The 19,478-nt window shown below is 40.2% G+C and overlaps 3 protein-coding genes across 8 annotated transcripts in view; 2 read left to right on the top strand and 1 right to left on the bottom strand.

The window, feature by feature from the left end:
* Positions 1 to 19,478, top strand: part of LOC145455127 (large ribosomal subunit protein eL6-like) — a 114,243-nt gene that overhangs the window by 8,162 nt on the left and 86,603 nt on the right. Inside the window, exon 1 of one of the 2 annotated variants that reach the window (XM_080333086.1) lies at positions 19,182 to 19,186. The exons of the other annotated variant lie outside the window; for it this stretch is intronic. The gene's annotated coding sequence lies outside the window, so the exon portion shown is untranslated. Of the gene's footprint in view, positions 1 to 19,181; positions 19,187 to 19,478 lie in introns of those variants that run through there. 2 annotated transcript variants of the gene reach the window in all.
* LOC145455100 (insulin-like growth factor 1 receptor) overlaps positions 1 to 19,478 on the top strand; it is a 187,123-nt gene that overhangs the window by 108,153 nt on the left and 59,492 nt on the right. The window lies entirely within an intron of this gene.
* LOC145455695 (TRAF3-interacting protein 1-like) lies at positions 1,710 to 17,661 on the bottom strand. Of its 4 annotated transcripts, none has more exons than XM_080333676.1 (17): positions 17,428 to 17,661; positions 13,039 to 13,107; positions 12,523 to 12,684; positions 12,363 to 12,460; positions 11,915 to 11,960; positions 10,362 to 10,443; positions 9,547 to 9,653; positions 8,481 to 8,660; positions 6,544 to 6,618; positions 6,053 to 6,164; positions 5,613 to 5,652; positions 5,281 to 5,370; positions 5,062 to 5,203; positions 3,920 to 4,069; positions 3,699 to 3,836; positions 3,046 to 3,131; positions 1,710 to 2,012 (listed from the first exon to the last, which is right to left on the bottom strand). In XM_080333676.1, the coding sequence occupies exons 1-17, from the start codon at positions 17,548 to 17,550 to the stop codon at positions 1,853 to 1,855; spliced, it is 1,860 nt and encodes a 619-aa protein (XP_080189802.1). In that variant the 5' UTR covers positions 17,551 to 17,661; the 3' UTR covers positions 1,710 to 1,852. The 4 variants fall into 4 exon arrangements, with proteins under 4 accessions (XP_080189802.1, XP_080189803.1, XP_080189804.1 ...); XM_080333677.1 differs by having other exon boundaries at positions 10,368 to 10,443; XM_080333678.1 differs by lacking the exon at positions 8,481 to 8,660.

Raw genomic sequence — 19,478 nt, 5'->3', positions numbered from 1 at the left:
AATAACCGCGCCGGATGGGCGTGACTAACAGTCCATTCCTTTCCATCTGAGCCCACGATGCAAATGCCACCCGGGCACCCACATAGCATTAGACAAGACAATTTGTGTGTGCGTCTCACTCAAGTTTTTCTTTTCGTCTGCTATGTTTTGGCCACTACAATCAATATCTTTTGGATATATAACAGACCGGAGGTCACGAATTAACAACATACAATAAAGTAATTATATTGCAAGATACCAGATGTTATAATTATGAATTACGCGCCCCTGCTCTTCAGATAAATCTGGCCATCGGTCGCTGAGATAGGATTAGAAATGAATTATAATGCAATTACCATTACTATTGATTAAATTAAATCTTCAACTTCAAAATTGACTACTCTATCGGGGCCCAAGACCAATGTTTGGGTGGGAGAAACGTTTGCTGTTTTGATCCTGATTCTAGCTACAACCCACGCTAACATGGTATGTATAAGCCGATGGCTATGGCGGCAGGTCCAAATGTTCAGTAAAGAATTGTGAAATGGCGATTGGCGCCCGTTTTGAGTAGAATAATATGAGAATAAGAGAAAGTGAACATAAAATTTTGCCTTCAACTTAATGCAGATAATTTAAGGCAAGCTGCCATTACGAAAACGGCAAAACAACGGCTCAGTTATGATATCAGCAGCTGTTGATTTGAATGCTTCGTTGTGGAAACCGTAATGTTTTATTTGACGAGTACAAAATTTCAAGCCTATGTCTGGTGTACGTTCGTACCATATAGGCCTACTGCTCGCCAAGCAGCAACGGTGAAACTGCAGTTAACTATAGAATTAGAACTATTGCATTGTATAGTTTAACTAAGCCGAACCAAACATCAATACAAAAGTTGCTATTTTAACTTAGGCAGAGAGGTGATTAATTATCCTGTTGCAAAGTAGTGGTGTCTGAAATGTGTTGATAACCCGATGTACAGCACGGTTGGTTTTCTTACAATCACATTAATGTATATAGAATATTTAGTATGTGTGGACCTGGATATTTCTTACGCAAAGACGAGCAAAGCTAATAGGCTACCTCTGACGTAATAATGAGCAGTGACATTTAAGAATCAGAAGTTTGTGCTCTCAATAACTGGTATAATACCTCTTCCTAGTTCACGAGTGTTCAGTTTATATCACAATCCTTTTACAAATGAAAAGTAATCGTTCTTTCACAAAGAAATCGATTAAATATGGGAAGTAGTCGATTGCGATTACGATTACTTCGGGATTTTTTCGAATGTAATCGATTGCGATTACGATTACTTGAAAATGCTGTAATCGTCGTAATCGATTACGATTACTAATCGCGATCACCCCATGTCTGGTGTGTGTACGTCACGAGAGTTCCTTTCATTTATGATGTCATAAGATCTCAACGCAAAAGCAAATTTGAGAATATTATGCAACACAGATACCAGAGGCAAACGATCGAAGTTCTGTAGTGGTGGAAAATAAGACAAAATAAGGACGTTTCTTAGAAATAAGGACAGTTGAGTTTTCTAAGACGTGGCCCTTCAAAATAAGGACAAATCTTAGAAATAAGGACGGTATGGCAACCCTGTATATAAGTCAGCCTTTCACATGTTCTATAAACCAAGATAAAAATAGATACTGGTACATAACTAGTATCTTAATACAGCCAAATACTTAAATTCCCGAGTCTGAAGTCACAGTCACATGCACTCACTGCGTGAAAACCTTTATTATAAAACATCAATAGGATTAAGTGCGAACATGCACAGAGGAATAAAACGATATATAAACCCACAAATCCGACGAAACACCGCTCGCGGAAGCAACGCGTCGCAACAAAACGGAAAGCTAATTCACGACTTGGCCGTGACTCCCGCGATCATCTTGGCGATCTTCTCTTGGTTCCTGATGACGTTACATTTGCTAGCTGCTATCATGTCAGTGTGTGCGGCTATGCTGCGGTCCAATTCGTCTAACTGCGCTTGGAGAGGCTTGATTGTGTCCACTGTGATGCTGGAAATTGACGGAAAAGGGCCGGTGTCAACGAGGCGGGTAGCAAGTAGAGTATAAGTTGAGAGGGTCAACGCGGAATGAATCAAAATGTTTCTTTATCACAAGCAAGCGCTAAGCGTAGCCAAAACAAAACATTTAATTCGTGTGACATCACAAACGTAATATAGTGATGTGTAGAAATAACGATGATTGACGGAGCAAAAGAGTAGTCTCCCCCCCCTCGGTAAAACCAAACCGACTCCAGGATGCTAGAGACAGCGTAGCGTTGCGTTCCACAGCTACGGCACCAACAGGTTGCGAGTTTAAGTCCGACCTCAGTCGACTCCAGATTTCCTACCTAAGCGCAGGAGGTTTACGTAGGCTACTCCTTGCCATCTGATCCGCGTAAGCGGTGTCTTAAAACAGCCTAGAAGTGGGCCATTCTGCAAGTCGGCAGACAAGGAATCATAATAATGAATATCGGCCTGGTGTAAAATGACCAATGTAATCGAAACACCATGAATGCCAAAAACAGCAATTCAATCAATTTTCAATCGAGTATCCCATTTTGCTTTACTTCTTCAATTTGGAAATATTCTTCCCGCTATTTACTGTCACAATAATTTTGCTTTTGCCTTTCAAGTAAAATTACACAGCATTTAGAGAACGCAGTCCTGTGTAATTTTACTTGAAAATACAAAATCAAAAATTATTGTGAAAGTAAATAGCAGGAAGAAAATTTCCGAATTCAGAAGGCATATTGATCATTTCAGTTCAGGCTTCCTTAGTGTTGGGCCACCTCCAATTGCAACCTGGGTCCTAGTGGCCATTGCACAAATGTAATGCAGAGAGGGCATCCCCTATGCCGTTCATAACCGAACCATGTAATTTGATGTAAGAGATCTAACTTGCTGAGGATGAAGGGGACTCACGACTCATATATTAAAGGAGGCCTGACATAATGTTGTTACGGCTCCGTCCTAGGGCCATAAGTGCCGAACAACACCAGATTATTGATGCAAAATTTTGCTGGTTTTGAAGCGATAACTCATACCTGTCTTCCTTCTGCAACTTCGCGAGGTGCTCCTTGTTTTCCTTCTTCCACTGGATCAGTTCGTTCTGCATCGAGTCCATGTCTTCCTGAATGCGAAAAATCAAGTTTGATTTTCGACACGCACATTCATTCCCTGTACCAGCGCTGCACAAAGCGGATTTTAGCGCATTTCTTTACCACCACAAACCAGATGTGGCCAGTAACGAATTTCTTTTTCAGAGTACTCAGTTATATTTTGCCTACTAGGTTACTTTTGGACTACTTCCGCCTCTTACTTATCAGTTTTGTCGGCAAAACTTCTTGCGTTCTACAATTTGGATTTTGAAAAGTGGAAGGAAATTTTATGTTAAGTTTGCATTAGCTTTTAGAGTGAAATTATTATGCATCACGATAACAGAATATACTTTCTGCGATTGTACATATTCGTACAGTAATTACATCATCTTGCTTTTGTCACAAAGATACATCTCATCAGCGCAATTCTGACGTCACAACGGAATCACATACACAAAGCAATAACTTTATATTGCTAATGTATTCACTAAAAACTTTTCGGCTGACTCTCATCAGTAGCGAAATATTCAGTCTTTTAGAATACTTCATCCCAATTGTTCCACAAAAAAAAAAAACGCCACACTCAATACACACGATACCTGGATATAATCTATAATCTTCCCGAGAGGAACAGCGCTACGGCATAGCTTCTGTACCGACGCCCGTAACTTCTCTATGTCTCGCATCACAATCTCCCTTTCTTTGCGACGCTGGGCTTCGTTGACGGGAGTTCGTTCCTGCGCAAAAACATCAGATTGTTGCGAAACATGCAGTGGGCGTCAGTCGACTGAGATTTAGAGATAAACACGAAGCATTTTACTATTTCCGTTCTTTTTTTCCGTGTCGCCTCGGCTCCCTTTGACGCCGATGATTCCAGTTCTTTTTTAGTTTCTAGAATCTTCCGGACAAGGCCACCGTGTTCTTCATCTTCAACTTCACCGTCCGCGTCGTTATTCCCCATTGGAGATAGCTGAGATGATATAAATTCGCCATTCAAACTTCATGTCGTTGTAATGCAGGGTTCGCTAACTCAAAACGGGTCGCGGGCCAGTTTTGAAATGTCGTGGGGCCGTTGGCAGGAATCGTGCAATATCGAGACAAAACAGGCCACACAATTCAACAACCACATTTTTCTCAAAACTTCACGTCAGTACGACGCTGTGATCTCTAACATGGGCGTAACATAGTTACCATAAAAAAAATAATATTTTACTACAGAAATACAAATACAACAAAAATATCATGATCATTACATTAATTTTCTTTAAACTATAGCGACGCACAGTACCTGACAACAATTTTCAGCGACTAAGAAATTGATATTGGGGCTAGCGAAACACGTTACTATCTGAAAGAATATCTCCTCGTAAAGATTGATCCTGTGTGGAAGACCTAAGCCGTCTTCTAAGCGTCTCGGTCCTGGCAGTGTCTGGGCCATTGCACGTCCAGGAAATATGCCCATTCATATCAGCTGATTATCCCTAGATGCAATGCCATTGCCATCACAGCTGGTGAGGAATAGTGATATTGGACACAGGAGAATAGCATATTTAAAAAAAAAAAATAATATTTTGAAACTGAAATAAATTCCAACATTGCAAAACTGTTTACTTAACGGTCTTCCGAAATATCAAATCAGATCGCTCGTTCAAATGACAAAATCACGTGTGTTTTTTTTGAGTGACATATTTAACTGCGCCGGTTTCATCATTCGACTGACAAATCCTTCTGGTGACACGTTTAAAAGTGCCGTTTTAATCATTGAGTGACAAATCATTTGAGTATCAGAATTGTGATTTTTCGAGTGTCACATTTGAGAGTGCTGTTTCAACCATTCAGTGACACATCATTATAGTGACAGAGTTGTGATTTTTAGAGTGAGTGACATACATGTAAGTGCCTTCTTGATCTTTAAGCAACGCAATTATAATTTTTCTAATGACACACTGCGAGGAAACACACCTTTTCCAAGTCGGGCGGCTCCACGTCATTCTCTTCCTGCACCAAAAACTGTTCATCCTCGTCGCTAGATGACATTTCGCCCGTTTGACGACCGCGGTCCACTATCAAAGGGGCGGTCCTGTTTCGACCGGCGCTCTCCATTCTGACGCCCGGGACGACGAAATATCGGGCGAAGTGAAAGAAATTTTCGAAAAAAGCGGCAAACGATAAAATCCTTACCTGGCTATTTCTTCTTCGGCCGGGTCAGGACGCTGACGGACTCTCGGGGCAGCGGGGCGAGCGCTTGGTGGTCTGGCAGGTCTGGATGAACTAAAAGATGGGAGATGGGATATGGTACTTGTCTTTCCACCATTATCTTGTATGGTGACCCGGAGACGAATATATTTTATCTGCTTGCGCACATTATAGAAAATACTACCAGTTTTTACATGGACACCAATGACAATACCATTTCTAGTTACCATGGTTAGGAGTGTGGCTTCCCATAAAATAACCTCTGACCTCAGACCAAAAATACATAGGCAGCACTAAAATGGTTGCAATTTGCTCACTTTTCCCGTCTGCTGGGCTGCTGCACCTCTGATTCTTCTCCTAAAGAGGAAAAAAAACATTAAAAGGTATTACACAATGTTTTCAAAATACAGGCTACTGGGCAAGTACTAGTAGTCGACGAATGGGCCGAATCAGAGTATTGCGCAACAGCAGATGGAGTGCGATTAGGAATCCGCAAAATGAAATTATAAATTGAGATAAAAACACAAGCCACATTGGCAAGATGAAATCGGTCATCGAAATTTTGCTGTCACAATAATCCGTTCCACAGGAATCCTGGACTTTTTCTAAGACTAAAGCATCGTTCTCAGTTTCATCACGGATTAGAATCTGCTGACTTTATATGAGGTTGGAACAAAATGACATAAATTGCTAAATGATAAACAGAGACATTCGATACGTAGATTAGGAAGCAGGAAATGTGAGCGACAGCACTTACTAGAGCTCCTATCGGCCGGTCTACGACGATGGCCTTTGGCGGAAGCCGGCCTCTGCGGTCTTCCGCTACCGCTAGGCCTTTCGCTAGGCTCCTCATCAGCATTTCTACGACCCTGAGATGAAGGCAAATTAGAGTCGGTTTTATAAAAATCCCTGTGGAAGTTTGGAAAAGAGTTTCACATGAGCGATTTTCAATGACTGCATTTCAAAATCAGGTAATGTTTTTTTCTTTTTCAGATTTTATAATTCTAATGATACGAGGCCTGCCATTGAAAGCGCCGCAGTGGCGGTGTAGATTGAAGCATGACGGTGTTGTAATCACTAAGAACTGGGGTTTATAGGAAAGTGACAATACTTTAGGCTGCTGTTTCTACTCAGCACACTATCTATGTGCTGGTTCGCTTGGTTTCAGAAACCTGTTTGCGTTTTCGGGATTTATCGGGGTCTGATTCGCGATAACGCTATAAAATCTAGAGCAGCATTCACACTCACCTCTTGATCATCCTCCTTTCCTCGGGAGTCTGCGCTGTCGGGCTTTTCATGGTGGTCTTCCTCTTTCTTTTTCCTCTACGAATATCCGATACACAAATATTAGCAATAGGACGAGTGGTTAGGATTTGGCGAAATTTTTCTTAAGATGCAGATTTTCCCATCGTCACAACGGATTAGTGACAGGAGAAATCCAGAAATTTACAAATCCAAATCTGTTGTTGATATTTGGATTTGGATTTGCTTTATCGCTGGCGAGTGACATGCAGGTACATGATACATACAAAGTATAGAGATTCGACATCAAGGCGTTAGAAGTGACATAAGTCAGCATGCGAGCCCCACCTTTTGGCGATCGTGAACAATAAAACAGAAAAAGCATAAATTTCATGCAGTTAATGCTGAAATATGTGTGCGAAAACTACATGTCCAAGTTCTACAATACCACGTTGGGAAACTCAGCTCAGCACATAAAGTAAGTTCAAAACAATAGCAAACAATTGTCCACTTGTCCGGTGCTGAAAGATATGTGAAAATAACCGTGACACAGACGACTACAAACATCCTGAAATTACCTACGGTAATACTTGATATCTCAAACCCCGATATCTATGTAATGTACATTGTAGGCCTATCAAGGCAACCTGAATCTGTCATGCCTGATGTGACTTAAATCGTGCAGAGAGCATAAATAGCTGACAAATGGATTTTGGGCCAGATTTTCGTCCGTTCGAAGAGATCATCCGAAAGTGTTGAATGTTTTTACAAATTTATTTATGATAAGGGTATTAAAAGAAAGGAATGAAAATATAGTGTCGTGTTATAACTGCCAATGTTATCGTGAAGATTTATTGCATTTCCGATTACATGCTCGCTACAGCCTGTAGCCTACAGGTAATCTAACAACGGATGGATAGCCAACTTGACAGTATCTACAAATGCTTGACCGTTACATAGCTGCACAAAAAGCTTGGAGTATAATTCTTTTTGTCTATGGTGTGATGGTTCGCCTGAGGTTCCATAGTTATACCTTGCGCACCGTGAACTATTCAACTATAAATTCGAAACACTACCAGAAGTATGTAGGTCATAGTGCTGACGCTGCTAGTCCTGACAATGGTCGAGTTGCATTACAAAATTACACAAAATCGTCAAAAATCACTGATGTCCAACTAACCTTATTCCAATGGTCGAGTTGCATTACAAAATTACACAAAATCGTCAAAAATCACTGATGTCCAACTAACCTTATTGCTTTTCGCAGTAACTTATTATAGAATGCCAAAACCTTTTACACTTGGTCAATTTCATTTATGTACTGCTCTTTTGTAGCAAAGTCCAATTTGTGGTGACACAGTCTTGTTGGGAGTCAAGGTATGCGGAACAAAGCAATCACTCACAGTTAGAAGTGGTTAAGAGCGATCTAGCCAATATTAGAACACCAATAATGCCATAGTGTGGAATGTGTCAAAAATCACTGCCACTAGGCTGATTGCTTGTTGCAGTTACTTATTGCATATAGGTGTCTATTTCATTTCCGTAATCATGTTTAATAGCGCAGTCCATTTTGTGGTGAGTCATTGTCCCTTGGAGTCCAGGTATGCGAACCATAGCGAATCATGAGCTACTTTCATCTTGTACAAGCCTAAACCCCACAGTGCCACAGCATTATCTGGAGCTTGGTAAAAAACTGTCTGTAGTAACTTGGACACATCTTATTAACTGTTACTCACAGCTAGATGTGGTTAAGAGTGGACTAACTAATATTAGAACACCGCTAACGTGAGATTGTAGAATGCGGATGGAATAGCTGCTCGATCGTCGTGACTAATGAAAAAGTAACGTAATGCAAAAGAACTCAACAAAGGAAACGGATGAACGCGAGCAGATGCGACAAGGTGCAACGCCAGCGTCATGCATGACCGCATGCGGTGCAATACCGATTTTCGCTTTTCATTGGATTGTGCATCCGTGCCGAGTTTATCTTTCGACTTCCTCTGTTTCGGAGACGTTTTCGATTTTTTGTCCGGCGCCGGTTGACGCGATTTGGCCGACCCGGCGCGGTTGGCGCTTTTTACCAAACCCTGCTGCCGAAAATCCTTCAGCATGGATTTGGAATCCTGTAGAATCGCCTCGTTAGAACGAAATCGCGACAAACCTCCTGACATACCGCTACAGTCCCATACCACGGTCTCAACTGCGCAAGTACTACGCTGTTCTGAATTGATGATGATCTATTTCTAGGCACTTTTCTGTCACGCTACAAACCTAGCATCAGATACGAGAGATGGTAAAAGTACTTATCGTCGGTAATCAAGTAGAAATAGTAACGTTACAAATTTTTACTCAAGCAGTAGAGGTCACAGTATTCTAAGACCGGTTTTTCTTAGAAAAACGAAAAGAGTTAAGAAGTGGAAATATTCTAAAATCATAAGAGGTAGTACGTCTTTACTGACAACCTCTGTCAATAACTATCCAGGAATATAAATTGTGGATGAAAAACAGATGTCGATAGCAGCGTGGCATAAGTGACGACATAAAAATATTAGGCAATGCAAGGCAAATATATCATAATCCACACTATGAAACAAAAGATTCTACTTTACAGGTTGCGGGGACAAGCATATTCCACTTTCAAAGTAATACAATGACTTGCATACAAACGAGTGACATAATTACATCCTTCTGTGTAACCAGCATAATTTTCTTTGAAATCGCATATCAGGTCCAGATGTAATCATTTTGCATGTTGTTTACTGCAAATACCACAATTTACGTGTGTTACCGAAAGGATAGTACGCAATCTGAAATCGAATATGTCAAGTCCTCACATCTGTCCGGTCTACCGGTCTATTGCATTGTACATTCGCTCACTACGGAAAAATTACATCGTAATTCAACCCGACGTTAAATTATCCGGTAAATGCCAATAATTATGCTGCATCAAATTACACAAGCCGGCAAATCACGCATTCCGATACGAAATTAGTTAAACCGTAGACTCACTCGTCGTTTCTCATCTCTGCGGTCAGAAGATCGGTCGTCTCGAGTTTTGTCGCGCGACGATTCTCCCCGCCTCCCTCTGTCTCCATCTCTCTCTTCAGTGCCTTCTCCTAACACAAATCGGCACAATGTTTTGCGTACACCCGAAAAAATTGGACGCAAGCACATTGATAGACTACAGACTGGTCGTCGATACATTTGGATGAGCTACACTTCAGCCCATCAAAACAAAACCCACTACACCCCTGGCACATATCTGCTTTGCACCTTCCAGTTTTCGATTTTAGTAGGTCTTTTCTATCACCATACTTATGATTAAAAATTGGACATACGCCCATTTCGCATATCAATCAATCTATCGTTGTGAAGGTTTTGTTTGACGAACAAGCACTTTTATCAGTTGCAGAATGTGACTGAGCCTACAGTTAAGTCTTAGCTTTGCTAGTTGGAGATTGGAGTCAGTAAATCCTTCTTTAGAAGTTCAATTGTTGTTCCTTTTGAGCATCACAAGCCCACTACCTGGTTACAGTTACAGTTAATGATGAAATACATGATTGCTAAGACTACGCATAAATATGCCAGAGCTTCTCGGATTATGCTTCTATCACCAATATCAAGCAACTGATATCTGACATTCATTATTTGAGATACGAACCCGAAAATCAATTTAAAAAAATCGTAGATTCCAGGAGAAATTCAAATCCAAATTGATCACGTCATATTCGCGAATTTTTCAGCAATCGACATTGACTGTTAGGAAGGATCGACGTGCTAAGATTTTCCGTACGATGATAATCCTATACAAGAACAACACCTACCCGCACCTTCTTCATCGTCGCGACTAGTCTCTCGTTTTTCTCTTCCCGATTTCCGTTGTCTGTCTCTGCTTCTCTCCCTATCCTGGAAAAAGAATCATTGTTGGATAATCTTTCAAATACACCGCGACATTGCAGACCAAGAAACGCACAGATCAGAACAAAAGATTTTTGAACCACGGTATGTGACTCCAATTAAATATAGCCCTCAGCGCCATTATAATAGCACCACCTGACCTTTTCGGCGTGTGAAGAAATTACTAGGGTTGGGCAAACTTTAGTACCCGAGTGATTTGATTATGAATCGTGGATAAGACTTCAAGTAGAGTATTTGAGTATCACTGATTATGACGCCATGACAGTATGAGAGATGTGAAATATGTACCGTTTATGCTGCCACATGAAGATAATGCCGGTTTTACATCACAATAAGGATGGTCTGGTATTATTACGACCAGTGCTATTTCATTGCACTTTGTGACAACGATGTGGGTTAATTGCGACTTCATGTGTCATTTCCACTACCGTGTGTAGCTTTGTAGCCTGCTATATGCTTCGATATGAGCAATTGAGTTTCCTAGGCTCCCACACAGTGGCAAATACTGTTAAAACTATAATTTACATCTGTAAATTATCTCTTAGTGGCAAGGAACTTACAATTTCAGCACCCAAAATAATCATCTCTTATTACTCGACTGGAATCACTATAATGAATACATACTTGATTCAGATTCAAGTACTTGACTCATTGTGCTCAGCCCTAGAAATGGGCATTGTCTCGCACCTATGGTCCTTTTAATGACGTTCTAGCAGTATGTGCAGATTTAATGACCCTTTTTCAGTCGCAATTTCGGACCTGATAACATTTTTTATACAGTCTTCTTGACCACTCAATTGCAATTTCTTACCAGCACGGAAAATTAGATGCCACCAAGCATTGCTGGAAGACATCAAGGGCATGAGAACTGTGCCAGATACGGAAACTGTGTTCGAATACAAGCAGCGAATGACAGACAACACACTTTGCTAGATAACATAACTATAAAATGGTACGGGAGGGGAGAATATAAAAACTGATTGAAAATGTCTACGCTTAGTGATATCTGTGGTGGTGTGTAAGAGATAACCCCAATCATTTGCGAACACTAGGATGCAATCCTTGTTGAATATCTTGATCAATACCGAACAATAACTTCCTGAATTACAGAGAATAGGAAAACGAGTAGATTAACAGCAAGCATTATTGCTGATGATGATACAAAGTACGTTATGTCACAGACACAAATCACAAGGTAAATAATAATATACCCAAGAGAAGACCCTTCTTACCTAGAGCCACAGTACTGTGCAACTAACATGTAGAAATTCATATAAAACCAGGTCAAAACTATATTGTAAAAAAGAACCGTTTCAGTGAGAAAAGATGGTGCTTCAGGTGGTTATGATGCGTTGAATTTGAAATTAAATGCAAGTTTTTCCTTCTCCATTAGGCAAGTGAATCTCAAAAATTCTAATTGAAATTTCAAGCACGCAACATAATATAAAAAATTGCATACCACGTCTTCATCGGCATTTTTTCTGTTCTTCCTCTCTGGCTTATCCCTGTTGATGGAAATGTGTTGATTATTGTCACGATACCAATATTTGTCAATTAATAGCGCAACAGGTGAATCGAAAAGAAACTTGGAAAGATAAAACAGCAAGGAATGGTACGCGGTTCAAGTATTGGTCTTTGTGATAATCTTGGAAATCAATGACGAACCAAAATTCCCAGTTACGCACTTGAAATTCGGTAACTGGTCTCATTAATGCTCAGCAGGCCAAAAGAAACACAACATAAATATACGATATAAAAGCTCTGGCGGGTACTAAAATGATATGAAGAACACTGGAACGTCATAGAATCCTGGAATATTATGATATTGGTCAAACTCCATAATACCTTCCATCGTTGTAGTGATACTCCATTTTGATAGCGACTATACATAGAAATGCGATATTTACTTGTCCTTTTTCCTAGATGATCCCGAAGGAGGCTTTTCCTGAACCTTTGACGGTTTCTTGCCACTCAACACTTGCTGAACCGCTTCATCCGACGACATCTGTATTCACATGATCAATTAGGATCTGCTATTAGGCCTAGCGAGTAGTGAAAACGACTTACATTCCTGTTGATGCATTTCGCCATCACTTGCAATAATTCATTTGTTTTTTCCGGTTCATGGCCCGCCACAATTTTCACCGGTTTCACAGATAACTGAGTGCCAGAAACAATCGATACTACGTCGATAATCTTTTGCAGAAATAACATTTTCTCTTCCTTCACCTAGTACAAGAATGTTATCATGTCACAGTAGATTTTGCGTAAAATTTATCAGTCAGACTAATATAATGAGTTAATTTTGGCAGGAAATCACTTTTTGATTAAATACTGTGTAGTTAGCTAGATAATACAACACCAACTATATAAAAATTGAGTTATCCACTACACATACGGCACTCTTCATTCAGTATAGCAGAGCTCATATTCTCGTATTTAGTATTATCAAATTTTAGTAACTGTAAATTATGTCACTCCGTCCTACAAACCTTACACAAAGATTACATTATATTTGTAAATGACCATCAACCAAAAATATATATAATACAGGGACTGGGATCTGCCTGAACTATCACTCACCGAAACATTCCGGGAATCCATTTCCTCAGGAGTGAACAATCCATTCAGAAATCCTGTTGTTCTTATGACCTTCGAATAAATATTTATTGATTAGCAAATTGACGCTAATCGCATCTGTGTTGAATGATATATGTCCATTAACGATTTTGTCATACCTTGCTTGTCTTTATAATCTCAAAAGTTGCCTCGGATTGTAATTTAGTTGTATTATCTGGCTATAGTTAAGAGCAATTACATTCATTGAAGATTCATCACAATTGAATGTATTGAATGGTTCAATGAAGTGTGTTAAGCAATATGGCCTAATTGACGAATGTCAGACCTATATTAGTGCTGTAACACCAATTGTGAAATCTGAAATGTCGATTTCACAATGAATTTTGAAAGTTGATGATAGTATAAGAGTCTTTGGTGATCCTTATATGCAATATGTACGCTATCTCATTTTATGACTCACAAATTTATCATCCATCAGATCTATTAATGTGTTAGCAAACAAAATTCATGCTTGTGTCCAAATGTTTACCCGTAGGATACATTTATGGTGATTGAATAAATTCACTAATTAAGCTACATTTTTATCAGTTAACATCACAAGACTGTGATACAATTAAGAAAAGATGGTCACGAAATGACTTAGTGTTGTCATGTTACCGAGCAGAAGTTGGCCTACAAATTCTCAGACTACAAATTACCAAACGTTACCAACGGGTTAGTCACCACAAAGGCCAAGGCAGCTACGTTACAGCCACAAATATATTCGATAAATACTATCATTATGATCAGCTAAATATATTTATTTGATTGATCTCGACACGGAATAATTTATAACGCCCTGCAGTATGCCACATCACAGGCCCAACTCAATAACCAGAATTGCAAAATGTGGCCGCTATACTGCTATCCTGATTCGCATATAGGGAACTTCCAGTCAGGATGCAATCCTTGAAGCGTGCCACTTTTTTTAACGTCATAAGCTTATATCGTTCAATTAGACAAATCCTAGAAACACTTAATATTTGATCAAACAATCCTGGATGATGTTGAAATTAGAAGATGAATGTCCCCGTATATAGAGAATCCTCATACAATGGGGATGCAGGATGGATACAATCCTTGTGACGCGCAACTTTTCAACGTCACAAGGTTATATAACAACACTAGGCGAATACTAGAAACACTATATGGTGGATGAAACGATCCCGAGCGATGTCCAAATTACAAGATGAATACAATCCTTGAGACGCGCAACTTTTCAACGTCACAAGGTTATATAACAACACTAGGCCAATACTAGAAACACTATATGGTGGATGAAACAATCCCGGGCGGTGTCCGAATTACAAGATGAATGTCCCCGTATATAGAGAATCCTTCTAAAATAAGGATGCAGGATGAATACAATCCTTGAGACGCGCAACTTTTCACCGTCACAAGGTTGTATAACAGCACTAGGTCAATACTAGAAACACTTTATGGTGGATGAAACGATCCCGGGCGATGTCCGAATTACAAGATGAATACCCCCGTATATAGAGAATCCTTGCAAAATAGGGAGGCAGGATGGATACAATCCTTGAGACGCGCAACTCTTCAACGTTACGAGGTCATATAGCCGCACTAGGACAATACTAGAAACACTGTATGGTGGATGAAACGATCCCGGGCGATGTCCAAATTACAAGATGAATATCCCCGTATATAGAGAATCCTTCTAAAATAAGGATGCAGGATGAATACAATCCTTGAGACGCGCAACTTTTCAACGTCACAAGGTTATATAACAACACTAGGCCAATACTAGAAACACTATATGGTGGATGAAACGATCCCGGGCGGTGTCCAAATTACAAGATGAATATCCCCGTATATAGAGAATCCTTCTAAAATAAGGATGCAGGATGAATACAATCCTTGAGACCCGCAACTTTTCAACGTTACAAGGTCATATAGCAGCATTAGGGCAATACTAGAAACACTGTATGGTGGATGAAACGATCCCGGGCGATGTCCAAATTACAAGATGAATACCCCCGTATTTAGAGAATCCTTCCAAAATAGGGATGCAGGATGGATACAATCCAGGAGACGCGCAACCTTTCAACGTCACAAGGTTATACAACAACACTAGGCTAATACTAGAAACAATATATGGTGGATGAAACGATCCCGAGCGATGTCCAAATTACAAGATGAATATCCCTGTATGTAGAGAATCCTTCTAAAATAAGGATGCAGGATGAATACAATCCTTGAGACGCGCAACTTTTCAACGTCACAAGGTTATATAACAACACTAGGCCAATACTAGAAACACTATGTGGTGCTGTTATACAACTTTGTAACGTTGAAAAGTTGCGCGTCTCCTGGATTGTATCCATCCTGCCTCCCTATTTTGGAAGGATTCTCTATATACGGGGGTATTCATCTTGTAATTTGGACATCACCCGGGATCGTTTCATCCACCATAAAGTGTTTCTAGTATTGGCCTAGTGTTGTTGTATAACCTTGTGACGTTGAAAAAATGCGCGTCTCCTGGATTGTATCCATCCTGCATCCCTATTTTGGAAGGATTCTCTAAATACGGGGGTATTCATCTTGTAATTTGGACATCGCCCGGGATCGTTTCATCCACCATACAGTGTTTCTAGTATTGGCCTAGTGTTGTTATATAACCTTGTGACGTTGAAAAGTTGCGCGTCTCAAGGATTGTATTCATCCTGCATCCTTATTTTAGAAGGATTCTCTATATACGGGGATATTCATCTTGTAATTTGGACACCGCCCGGGATCGTTTCATCCACCATATAGTGTTTCTAGTATTGGCCTAGTGTTATTATATAACCTTGTGACGTTGAAAAGTTGCGCGTCTCAAGGATTGTATTCATCCTGCATCCTTGTTTTAGAAGGATTCTCTATATACGGGGATATTCATCTCGTAATTTGGACATCGCCCGGGATCGTTTCATCCACCATACAGTGTTTCTAGTATTGCCCTAGTGCTGCTATATGACCTTGTAACGTTGAAGAGTTGCGCGTCTCAAGGATTGTATCCATCCTGCCTCCCTATTTTGGAAGGATTCTCTATATACGGGGGTATTCATCTTGTAATTCGGACATCGCCCGGGATCGTTTCATCCACCATAAAGTGTTTCTAGTATTGACCTAGTGCTGTTATACAACCTTGTGACGTTGAAAAGTTGCGCGTCTCAAGGATTGTATTCATCCTGCATCCTTATTTTAGAAGGATTCTCTATATACGGGGACATTCATCTTGTAATTCGGACACCGCCCGGGATCGTTTCATCCACCATATAGTGTTTCTAGTATTGGCCTAGTGTTGTTATATAACCTTGTGACGTTGAAAAGTTGCGCGTCTCAAGGATTGTATTCATCCTGCATCCTTATTTTAGAAGGATTCTCTATATACGGGGATATTCATCTTGTAATTTGGACATCGCTCGGGATCGTTTCATCCACCATATAGTGTTTCTAGTATTCGCCTAGTGCTGTTATACAACTTTGTAACGTTGAAAAGTTGCGCGTCTCCTGGATTGTATCCATCCCGCATCCCTATTTTGGAAGGATTCTCTATATACGGGGGTATTCATCTTGTAATTTGGACATCACCCGGGATCGTTTCATCCACCATAAAGTGTTTCTAGTGTTGGCCTATTGGTGTTATATAACCTTGTAACGTTGAAAAGTTGCGCGTCACAAGGATTGTATCCATCCTGCATCCCCATTGTATGAGGATTCTCTATAAACGGGGACATTCATCTTCTAATTTCGACATCATCCAGGATTGTTTGATCAAATATTAAGTGCTTCTAGGATTTGTCTAATTGAACGATATAAGCTTATGACGTTAAAAAAAGTGGCACGCTTCAAGGATTGCATCCTGACTGGAAGTAATTCCCTATATGCGAACCAGGATAGCAGTATAGCGGCCACATTTTGCAATTCTGGTTATTGAGCTGGGCCTGTGATGTGGCATACTGCAGGGCGTTATAAATTATTCCGTGTCGAGATCAATCAAATAAATATATTTAGCTGATCATAATGATAGTATTTATCGAATATATTTGTGGCTGTAATGTAGCTGCCATGGCCTTTGTGGTGACTAACCCGTTGGTAACGTTTGGTAATTTGTAGGCTGAGAATTTGTAGGCCAACTTCTGCTCGGTTGTCATGTTGTGTGATGTGTGATCTATCTATCACTATATCAAACAGTCACCTTGGCCAACGCTGCTCAACAGATAGTAAAAAATGAAGAAACATGTTCGAAAATACGGGTACGTAGTACGTATGGTAAGACATGTGGCTGACGATAAGGTACCACCGTATACCAGTATACTTGTGTTCAAATAGAATAAGTTATGAACTAACCTCTGTCGTAATGTCATGAAGAAATCTGAAAGGTGGCTTTGTAAGGAGTTTTTCAGTCAGAGGTGGTTTTTTGATAATTTTCCCGAGGGTATCTCGAGTTTTCCGCTGGAAATCATCAGACATCTGCACGGCAACAGTATTCTTCCAGGTTTAAATACAGAACTATAATGCAAAACAGAAACTTCTAAAACCCTATTTAAAAACAGAAATATACCTGTTACTAAAATATATTGTTTAAATGAGTATACGCATGTTCAATTGCCGGCCGCTGTTATATTCCGTCCGTCCTATTTTCCCTACTTACTTGAGTAACGATAGTACGGCAAGATTAATCTAATAAAACCATCGCTTATCTTCTAAACGACAAATTTCGCTTCTAGCTCCAAGTAATCGGAGTGTGAAGAGATGTTTTGTCGTGATTCAAGCGGTTATTGAAACAACAGAACTATTTTCCGGATATAGGTGTCGCTAATGAGTTTTAAGGCCATTGAAAATTGAAATCATAGCATTTGCAACGGCTATGATGAAAATATTAAATCGTCCCGATGTGAGCACTGGTTATATTCTTCAGCATCTAATAAATTGGATATCTTTTATTATATTTTATCTCTAATATATCGAAAAATCACATTGAAAAACTGTGAATTTGGAGAATTTACGATTGTGAAACCATTTCCTGCCACTAAACAATTTGAATATATCAAATAATAAAAATTTAGCTATCACATCATTCGAAAGGTCGAGATATTCAGCTTAAGCTTGACCCCGGGACATTTTCCGGTGGAGGGACACATTATATCTCCGATATGTCATTTATTTTCTTCCACGACGACGACGATCATCAATTCATCATCTATTCTCACCTGCGCTTCTGCCTACCGCTAGAAAGCTCGCGCCAGAGATCAGATGCCAACAATAGATGAGCGTCTTGACTTATTTGACATCCTCTATAACAGGGGTCACCAACCTTTTTGAAACCAAGAGCTACTTCTTGGGTACTGATTAACGCGGCTAGCTAACAGTTTCTCCCGCCGTTTATCCGTGCTCATGCTTAGTTTGATTTCGTCGCGACACGCTGGTGTCACCACATCATAGGAGGGTCAGCAATGCGATGCTATGAATCATTGCAATTGTTGTCATACGTAGGGTGATACTACGTCGCTACATTACCCACGGCCTATTGCGATATGTGAATTTTAATGAAAATCGAGACAGGTTGGTGAATTTATTTCGTATTATGAAAATTTAACGAGTGGCCGACCACGAAATTCGATAGATAAAGACTTAGGCGCAGCCAGGATGGAAATTTCGGGGTGGGCTGGGTGGAGTTTTGGTAATCCATTGCGGCGTAGTGAAAAGAATGACGTCATAAAGCCCAAGTCGAAATATTGGAGAAGGCATTGCCACCTCTCGCCCTCCCCCTGGCTACGCTCGTGGATGCCACCACTTAACACAGCAGCGTGCCTAAGATGTTGTCCTGGCTACGCTCGTGGATGCCTCCACTTAACACAGCAGCGTGCCTAAGATGTTGTAGCATTCCCATCTTCGTTATGCATGAGTACACTCTCTGCTTGAACGGCTGTGACCCGATCAAAACATGTCGGACCTCGAACGACTCCACCGGCGGGCGAGCGAATTGTTTACTACAATTCGAGAGAATGTTTTGTAATCGATATACCTGATGAAAATATTGATTATGTGAAACCAGCGAGTTACAGAGATTCGCGAGCGGATGCGGGAAGTTCAATGATAAGAGCTAGCAAATCACAATGAATTCTCATCAACAGATTAGTCGTGTGCCCAACAGCTTGGGAGAATGACCGTTGGCAACAGTTAAACTCTGCATTTTCCAATCAGTCAAAGCTACAGGCTCTTTTCTTGGCGTTAAACTTGAATGTATAGATCAGTCCACATCAGATAATAATTATAATGAAAACATCGAGAGAGTTGATGAAAATTCATCAAACATGCGAAATATAATTTTAGTAATATAGATAGCTGTTGTCATTGCCGTATTGTCACTCGATATTGTCATTGTCGCCGGGATCTGT

The sequence above is a fragment of the Botryllus schlosseri genome, chromosome 14 (assembly GCF_051294905.1).
Source record: "Botryllus schlosseri isolate E-star chromosome 14, Bs_hap1, whole genome shotgun sequence".
NCBI classification, from domain to species: Eukaryota; Metazoa; Chordata; class Ascidiacea; order Stolidobranchia; family Styelidae; genus Botryllus; species Botryllus schlosseri.
The sequence above is the reverse complement of the archived record's forward strand: the minus strand, read 5'-3'. Positions and strand labels throughout refer to the sequence as shown.

Excerpts from the sequence above, each read along its gene's own strand:
- LOC145455695 (XM_080333676.1), bottom strand. The coding sequence starts at position 17,550 with ATGTCTGATGATTTCCAGCGGAAAACTCGAGATACCCTCGGGAAAATT. Across the intron at positions 12,461-12,522 it reads CGAAATGCATCAACAGGAAT|ATGTCGTCGGATGAAGCGGT; the intron begins GTAAGTCGTTTT and ends ATGTGAATACAG. Across the intron at positions 6,165-6,543 it reads GAAAGGAGGATGATCAAGAG|GGTCGTAGAAATGCTGATGA; the intron begins GTGAGTGTGAAT and ends CCTTCATCTCAG.